Source organism: Sceloporus occidentalis, unplaced genomic scaffold (assembly GCF_023333645.1).
Source record: "Sceloporus occidentalis isolate IW3139 unplaced genomic scaffold, rSceOcc1.0.p SCAF_3, whole genome shotgun sequence".
NCBI lineage: Eukaryota > Metazoa > Chordata > Lepidosauria > Squamata > Phrynosomatidae > Sceloporus > Sceloporus occidentalis.
The window spans coordinates 45986933-45996498 of NW_028316983.1; the positions used below are offsets into that span (position 1 = coordinate 45986933).

Genomic DNA, 9566 nt, shown 5'->3' on the forward strand with positions numbered 1-9566 from the left:
TGGGCTAGACAAGGCAACTGTTACATTTGGATTTGTAACTGGTTGACTGGTCGAACCCAAAGGGTGTTCAGCAATGGCTCAGCAAACTCCCTCGGAGTGTACTGGAGTCTCTTTCCTAAGAGGTCTTTAAACAGAGGATGGATGGCCATCTGCCGGGGATGCTTTGATTGAGAGTTCCTGCATGGCAGGGAGTTGGACTGGATGACCCTTGTGGTCTCTTCCAACTCTATAATTCTATGATTCTATTTAAATGTTGGACTGCTGTCGTTTTCTTTCTTTGACAACTTTGCCCCAGAGAAAATATGTATTTACTATTTTAAACAATGGGGGGAGGGGGGCAAATTATATTTTTTTAATACATGAGATTTAAATCACATGATATTTAAGTCTGAACATAAATTTTCTCACTGGGTAATCTGGAATGGCCAGCTTTCCAGTTGAAGAGTAGATAGAGTGTTTTATTGCATTGGAAGTCTGGGTTGGTTCACCTAGGCTGGCATTCTGTAAGGCAGATTTTATGGTAGTACCCAGGAGGTAGGAGCCATTTCATTTTAAGCTCCTGGCACCTGGAGGGATTAGATAGACCGTCTGATTTGGGGAAGAGCAATTATCTTCATTAATATGGGCCAATTCAGTGTTGCATCCAAAATGACCATCCTTGGGCTTAAGTGTTCCTCTTCCTTACTCTATCCAATATTCATGAATTTCTGAGAAAGTATTAACCCATGCTTCCTAAATTTGTATCCTGGTTTCCACCTCTCTCTTAGAAAAGTATATACTGCAGAATGCTCCAAAGGTATTTTGCACGCCACATCTCTATCTGTATTTAGAAGCAACAGTTTACTAAGAGTTTTTTGTGGGTTTTTCAGCCTATGTGGCCATGTTCGAGAAGTTTCTTCCTGATGTTTTGCCAGCATCTGTGGCTGGCATCTTCAGAGAATGCTTGCCTGGAAAGGAGTTGAGTGTGTGTGTGTGTGTGTGTGTGTGTGTGTGTGTGTATGTATATGTGTGTATATACACACACACACACACACACACACACACACACACTGTGTGACCTGGGAAGGCAGGAATGATTTGCATGTGTATTGTTCTGTTGCTAATGGCAGACCTCAGGGTGGAGGATGCAAAGGAGGATGAGTGTTTGCTTGATTAGTGCTCATTGTCTGCTGGGAAACCCCTGACCCTGGGAGATTTCTCATTTGCATTTGTTGAGTCTTCATCTTGTTGTTTTTCAGGACTGGTAGACTAACCTTGTTTACTTTAAGGGTTTCTTCTTTCCTGTTGAAATTGTCCAGGTGTTTGTGGATTTCAATGGCTTCCGTGTGCATCCTGACGTGGTAGTGGTTGGCATGGTCCAGAACTTCGGTGTTTTCAAACAGTATTTTACGCCCAGGATGGTTTGTGGCATGTTCTGCTGCTGATGATTTTTCTGGCTGTCCCAGTCTGCAGTGTCTCTCGTGTTCCTTGATTCTTGTTTGCACACTGCTTTTGGTGGTCCCTATGTAGACTTGTCCACAGCTGCATGGTATGCGGTAAACTCCTGCGGCTGTGAGAGGGTCTCTCTGGTCCTTGGCTGAGCGAAGCATTTGCTGGATTTTCTTCGTTGGTTTGTAAACCATTTGAAGGTTGTGCTTCCTCGCCACTTTGCCTATTCTGTCTGTGACTCCTTTGATGTATGGTAAAAAATACCTTCCCTTTGGGTGGCTGCTTGTCTTCTCTGGGTCTACATAGTCTACATAGGGACCACCAAACACAGTGTGCAAACAAGAATCAAAGAACATGAGAGACACTGCAGACTGGGCCAGCCAGAAAAATCAGCAGTAGCAGAACATGCCACAAACCATCCTGGGCATAAAATACTGTTTGAAAACAGTGAAGTTCTGGACCATGCCAACAACTACCATGTCAGGATGCACCCAAACCCACAAACCTGCAAAAAACTATGGATGCCAGCCATGAAAGCCTTTGACTTCAGTTTACTAAGAGTTTACTAATAAGCTATCAGAAGACACACATCTTTGTTTCATTCCCATTACTAAAAGTCATGTGCTTTGCAGAGGCAGAATTAAGTACTAACATAATATCGCCTCAAGCCTATCATCCTAAATTGCAAGTGTGTGAATGTGTGTGTCAGGTGAGGGGTATACATACAAACTCTTCCACCAAAACCACAATGGGAAAAAGTGGCTGCAAACTGCAAGCAAAAGAAATACTGGGAAGGGAGGAGAGAAGAGGAATGTCATTTTTCTTTCCAGACTCCCCTCCCCCCCAAATAAAGCAGTTTTCTCTTAAGAGGGAAAAGATGCAGGTCCTCTCCAGGATGGAAAACAGGAGGATGAAAACTGATTGTAAGAGGAAAAACAGGCTTCTAGATCTAGACAAATGCTCCGGTAGCAAGAGTGAGCGGAGTGCCCTCCTGCTTGGCCTGTGTGCTGCCTCTGGGGAAAGGACTATGCACCTCTTCCTCAGCCTGCTTTTCTTTGATCACAGCAACAATCTTCTGCAGCTGCTAGCCATAACATCAGCCATATTGGACCCCTCTGCAATGTACAGTGAGACCAGGATAGAAATGATGCATCTCTCCGAGTGTCCTTGGGCTCCAACTCCAGCAGATCTAGTTAACGCAGCCAATGGTGGGGAATGCTGGGAACTACAGTCCGACATTTGGAGGGCTGCAAACCCAGCCGAGTTTAGGTCCTCAAAATAAGTGGAGACTGAGGAGCTCCTGGTGGCATTCGAAATAACTAATTTTTGGGGGGGGGGGGGTAGTGGTGGCCATTTTGAGCATGAATGTATATTTCTATGAAGTGTTTAGAGCTGTTCTTTGGCCATGTCCTCCATTTGTCCCGAAAGGTCCTCCATTTGGTGGTGCCTTGCCCCCTTTTGTGGTTCTGACATCTGGTCAAGGCGGGCCCAGGGTGGCTAGAGGCTTGCAACCGGGAGGAAGGCCCTTCGAGGATGGCCCAGGAGGAGCACGGACTGACGTGTCGGGGCAGTGGCTGGAGCTCTGCCATCCTCTCCTGGGAGGCGGGCATGGCCGCCGGGGCGAGGCCAGGCGAGGCGGGCGTGCCGGGCCAGAGGCAGCCGGGCGTCGGGGAGCATGGCGTGCGGGGGTCCTGGGGAGCGGGTGCTGCGGGAGGGTCTGCTGGAGAAGCGGAGCGGGGGCCTGCTGCAGCGCTGGAAGCGCAAGCGGTGCCTGCTGAGCGAGCGGGGGCTGCGCCTCTTGGCTCCCGGGCGCCGCCGGGGGGACTCCTGCTGCTGCTGCTGCTGCTGCTGCTGGAGCCTCGGGGGCTGCCAGGAGCTGTCCTTCGGGCGCCTGCGGGGCGTGGAGTGCGTGGAGGGCAGGCGGCGCCACGTCTACTTCACCCTGGTCACCCGCGAGGGCCAGGAGATCGACTTCCGATGCCCCCGAGAGGAGCAGCCCCCCTGGAACGCCGAGATCGCCCTGGCCCTGGCCCGCTTCCAGAACCAGCAGGCGCTCCAGAGGCTCCGCGCCCGACTCTCCTCCGGAGGAACCCCCGGGGGCAGCGGCGGCCCTCCCTCCCTCCCTCCAAGACTAGGTTAGCGTTATGTCTGGACCACAGAGCACCGAACAGAAAAGAATAAGCTGGAGAAAGATAAGTCTCTCCCTGGCTTTTTTGAGCTGTTAGTGGGCCATGTCCTACATTTTCCAGTGCCTTGTCCTCCTTTGTGGTTAGAACATCTGGTCACCCAAATTTGTCTTTGGCAGGACACAGGGACTGAGGATCCAGGTCTGGGCATCTCAGACTGAACCCATCACAGGGAAGGGACCTGAGAAAAGCTACATCCTGAGACAGTGTGGCTGTTGCTGGAGGAGAGAGGACCCAGCTGGGCCAGACAGACCAAGGTTTTGCCCCAGCATAAGGCTGTCTTCTCACTCTATCTTCAGTCAATAAGTCTGTTGTTGTTTGCCTTCAAGTCCTCTGTGACTTATGGAGACCCTAAGGCAGCCCTGTCATGGGGTTTTCTTGACAAATTTAATCAGAGCTGGCTTGCCATTACAATCCCCTGAGGCTGAGAGAGTGTGACTTGCCTGTGGCCATTCAGTGGGTTTCCATGGCCGAGCTGAGATTTGAACCCTGGTCTCCAGAGTCCTAATCCAAGACTCAAACCACTCTCATTTAAAAGCAGACTAAAGCCAGTTTTCAAAGCTATCAACCATCCTGGATGTCAAACAGTGAAGACATGAGACTAGAGCAATCTGAGGACAGCTAATCTATCTGAATTGAATGCAAGGCCTTGGAGTTCCTGAGTTTAGGCCCTAGCAAAGGTCTGTGGCCACACAAAACACTTTCCACCAGTCACCACAGGGGGAGGGTGGGCATGTCAGGGCAAAGATCCAAATGAAACCCCCCTTCCCTTCAGAAAACCAGAACTTGGGATGCTTAGCTGTTTTCTAATGGTACCCTGAAATCAGAGATATATGCAAGGCAAGGTAGTCTAGTGGAAAGTCATGGCGAATGTGGACAAACCCTGACATCCCACAGTTGCTCCACAGATTGAGGCTTCCTGAGTGTGAAGAGATTTTGTAGCACATTTGAGATGAACTGAAAGAAAGAGATTGGCAGCATGAGCTTTCGTAGACTAAAGTCTACTTTCAAAGATGCATTTGGTGGAGGAAGTAAATGCGTCTGAGGAAGTAGACTAAAGTCTACAACAGCTCATGCTGCCAAATTCTTTCTTCCAGTTAGTCTCAAATGTGCAACATACTGATTTCACAGAGTAACATGGATATATCTAAAAGTGTGTGAATATGTTCATTCAGTGTTGGAATATGAAGAATACTGTACTCGCTTGGAAATGTTACTTTTCAGATTCTAACATCCAGAATCGCCTAGCCAGTATGGCCAGTGCCTGAGAGACTTCTGGGAGTTATAGTACAAAAAAGTAACGTTGAACTGACTGAACCATAGCAAAAGAGTGGTTTTCCACTTTGCATGTGAGTGGAGTTCCTTCCTCCTGCTTCCTGCTTCACCTAGCAAGATATATTTGTATGTGGCGCCTTAATGTTGCCTGTCTACTTATGGTGACCCCATGAATTTCATAGATGTTTCTTAGGTAAGGACATGGTGGCAAATCCCAGTGTTTAGCAAACAGACGAAGCATTCTTATATTTGTAGAACTGTATGTAGTTTTATCAGCCTCAGTGAAGGAATGCAAAATGGTCAAATACTTTGTGGCTTCTTCACTGTTCTTTTTTATGGTTTTGGGGTCAAGAATTCAGAATGTTTTAAGGAAGCCATAAGTAATAGCACAAAAAAAGAAAGTGTAGAACATTATTTTCACATTTTTATAGCGTTTAACTAGTTTCAGTGATGCTGCACACTCATTGCAAAGGAAGTTTCACTCATGACTCAAAGTTATCTTACTCCTTTAGGGCTGCTGCAATCTTTAAATAGTGGATTAAAAATGTCTGACAAGAGATTGGTAAAGGAGTAGTAACTACATCTTTTTTTGCTTTGATAACATTCACTTCAGATTGACATAGCCAATGAGTCAACCGTGGCCATTAACTGTTGAATGTTTTTCTAAAACACAGTTTCCCCCTGCTGAACAGTAAATTTACCTATTTCTATTAAAATATAATTTGCTAACCTAGAGATCATTGATCGCCAAACTAGATTTGATGACAAATTTTTGTGTGTGTGTAAACATTGAGTTGGTGCAATCAAAGGAAAAGCTCAAAGAGGAGCTTAGCCTCTGCCTCTCTCCAAGGTTTTCCTCAGCTGAGTTCCAATATTTGAGAATTGCACTTGGAGCAAAGCATTTGGACAGAGGGCAGAGACTGACTCCAAAACCTTTTGCTGCCTGAGGAATGAACCAGAGGGCACTTCCTCTCCATTCCATAGAAGCATGGGAGACTAAACTGGCAGATGGATCTTACTTGAATCCTGGCAATGAGATAGGCCATCCCCCCAACCAACATGGTGACTATTCTAGCTGAGGGATATTTGGAAATGTGGTCCACAAAGCAACATTGCTAAGCTATGGCCTTCACCCTACATCTTGCACTATTTCAGCCCTAAGATTTCATACATTCTGCCTGTTCAGGAATATTCATTCTGAAAACAAGAGGGAATTTCTCCATTTCATGTAGGAAGGCTAACTGAATTAGCAGATGGATCTTACTTGAACTCTGATGATGGGAGCAGAGTCTGCCACCACACCTGAGGGCAACATGATAGTTTAGGGGGTGCAGGACAGGCAGGTACAGCCCTGTCCTCCAAGAGAGGAAAGGGGAATTTGGAAGGGCATGGGAGGCAGGAATGCTGACTCCCCACCTCTATTACCTGAAGCTGTTGGAACAGTTTGCTCAATGGTAAACATGGCTCTTGATAGTAGAGTTGTGGGGAAGCAAGCTGAATGTCAGGGAGAGGAGACTGTACTCCTCACCTGCTCTCCCATTTGTTCTTAAAAACATGTTCTTTTTCTATGGGATGGTGCCTTTTGGTATTTAAACATCAGGAATTTCTGCTGCTTGTAAATGCCTCCAGTGTTGTCCATCTCTCAAAGGAAAACCTAGTTACTGGACTTTGCCATCAGAGGCGGTGTGATTTCCCCCTCATTCTTCCCTCTCTTGCAGGTGTTCTTGCCCTGTTTTTGTTTCTCTTATCCTGCTCTGACTTGCCATGCTGCAAATCCTCATCAGTCAGTAAGTGCAATGAATGTGAGGCTATTGTTCAGTTCATGTCCAGACCAGTGAGTCGGGGATAGCATCCAGCAAGACTGATAGAAGGATGGTTTTGGAGCAAAAAATAATAATTGAGTATTCCAGTAGAGCTGTGCAGGTCAAGGTGGCTCTAACTACATTACTGCACTGCACTCTTATAGTGCTGCTGTTCTACTTTTACTGCTCTGGTTGCCTCCTATTGTATTCTGAGGTTTGTAATTCAGCAAGGCCTAAGAGCTCTCTAGCTGAGAATTCTAAATGCCCCTCCCTAAACTTCAAATCCCAGAATGTAACAAGAGGCAGCCAGAGCAGTTAAAGTGGAATAGGAATAGAAACCCACTCAATCCACCCACATGGCGTTAGCCACTAATCACCTCATCTGTTTGCTCTTGGGTAGCATTTTGCAGAGGTACTTTCATATAGCAACTCTTCCAACCTTTCTTATATGAAGAGGTAGCACTGAACAGAGGTGATAGAGTAGTTCTCTTGACACAAATACCACCATCTGTTAGGATGAGGTGAGAAGATTTGACTAATATGTATCAAACCTCTGTTGTGAGTCATGATGAATAGGCAGGTCCCTCTTGAAAGATCCCCCCAGCCCAGGTTCATACAAGTCACCCATAATCAATTAAGTATAGTTTCTTTTCTCCGCTGTAGAAATAATGCACTTTGACATCACTTTAAGTGCTGAAGCTCAATCCTTCAGACACTTGAGATTTGTTTTCTTTTGTTGTGAGGCACCAGCACTTTTGGGCAGTAACCCTGTAAAACTGCAGGTCCCATGATTCAATAGAATGGAGCTACTGCATTATTTCTACAGTGGAGATGCACACTAGGGTGCTTTATAGTTTCAGATGAAATCCCACTGTGTTCCCATTAACATTGCAGAACACTGAAGAAGAGACAGGAAATGCCCAGATGAATCGCACTGCAAGGCTTATATTTGTTATTGTTGTTACTAGTTTGCTACAGTTACATTTCTTGGTATGTTAAGTGCTTTACAAAATTGCAACAAACCTGAGAAAATTGGGCACTTGTTCTTTAATAGGAACTCCTTCACATTTCTGTCTCTGGCACTTGTAGTTGTCTAGTCACTGTTTCATTTTGTCTCTGGTCTAATGATTTTTCCTCCCTTTCCCAGCACTGCAACACGCAGCAGCTCCAAACAGCCAGATTCTCATGAATGGATCAAAAGAGCCAGATCCTAAGCGGAACATAGAGAGAGTAGAGGAGTTGATGGTTGTGAACTCACCTGCCAATGGACAGAAGGCAATTTCCACCTGCAAGTGAATGAAGACCTGTTAGTTCTCTTCTGTGGCATTGGCGATACAAGAGAAAACAATGCCAGAAGCATCCAGCAAAACCTGGATAGCAAGTTATAGAAAGAATGGACTGCCACTTTTGATTTCTTGGCATGGCTCAGACAAAGTCTCCTGTCAAAGTGTTGTGGGCAGATAGATTGACTGTCTGCCCTCAACTGCCTTTTCTATGGTGAACTTAGTGGGATAGATTCAAGATACAGATGCAGCAATATGATAAAGAGGATCATTCCATTGTTTGGTTTCCCACCAGCCTGATGCTGGATGGGCAATGTTGGAAGCAACTGAAGTTAGATGATTGAAGAGAACTGTATGAGCTTAACATGCCAGATGCCATCTCACAGCAGTTGCAAGAAGACATTCCTCCATAGTGAACCAAGTGGTGATCTTGGAAGGGGCAACTGAAAACCATTCCATTTTCCTTCCTGTTTCCTTGCCTGAGAAGCCATGTGTTATTAGGAAGATGCCTGCAGGATTAATTAGACTGGATACAAATTTAAGCACCTTCACAAGGAGCTCATGTGAGATGCTGGATTTCTGAGACTTCTTAAAATGAGCCCCTTCTATAATAATTGTTCCTTGAGGCCTTCTTTTTATATCTAAAGAACAGGGAGAATGCTGGCTGAGTCAGCCTCTTGCTCTGACAAGCTGAGTCACTCTAGTGCCTTATGTTGTGCAAAAGTGCACAGGTGTTGATGCATTGAATTAGATACTGTTATCACAGGCAGTGATGTTGTTAGAATTTTTAAAATAGTTTTGAATGCCTGCCAGGTAGGCCAAGGTGCAGCAGTGCCCCCTCACCTTGACACAATGAATACCACTGCCACTTCTTCTCTGTTTGATTACTCCAAGGCCCAGTAACATACTTTGGGGCATGGAAAGGAGGCAGGCATAGGAAGATGGGTATCTCCAGTGACTTGCTGAAGCATCTTCATCCATCAAGACTGGGACTGGGAATATTACTCTCAGACTTTCCAGTAAAAAGATAGGTTATTCATGTAATTTTCAAGGGAAAGGCTCTCTGAGTTATGGGTCACTACAGAGATACGTGTGTAGGGATCATGGGGCTGCATGTGTCATCCTTAAACCCAGTATCCCATTCTCCTTGTTTTGGACCTTTCCAGACTGGCTAGATGACTCCAAAGGGTACTTCTGCAACACTTCAATGGGTGGACTAGAATAGAAGCTTCTGCATAGTCAAGAACTCTGTTTTAATAGAGTTCCTGATCACATACAGGGTTCTATTTTAATTCAAAGGAATTAATGTACAATCCTTTCCCACTGAATACAAAAATACTGGCAATCTGGCAGTGCCAATGTGAGTGGGGGTGAGCATATAAGGGCAGAACTAGAACAGCTAACCCTTTGCCAAACCTACAAGTAGGGCTTTTGCATTGTAGAACTGGAGAGGGTCTCTAAAGGCATTTGGTCCAACCTCCTGCTGATGCAGAAAACCTACTACAATAATTCTCTGTTATTAACATTTCATGAAATTAATGTACATGTTTGTCTTTATAAAACTGCCTTTTTCATTATTTCCTAGCTCTGTT

At 45.5% G+C, this 9566-nt stretch overlaps 1 protein-coding gene across 1 annotated transcript; it reads left to right on the forward strand.

The window, feature by feature from the left end:
* Nucleotides 1-3103: 3103 nt before the first annotated feature.
* PHLDA3 (pleckstrin homology like domain family A member 3) lies at nucleotides 3104-9566 on the forward strand. The gene is given in 5 exon segments (XM_089518277.1): nucleotides 3104-3246; nucleotides 3248-3294; nucleotides 3297-3563; nucleotides 6608-6676; nucleotides 7839-9566. Coding segments are annotated over 5 exon segments (675 nt in total). The 3' UTR covers nucleotides 7988-9566.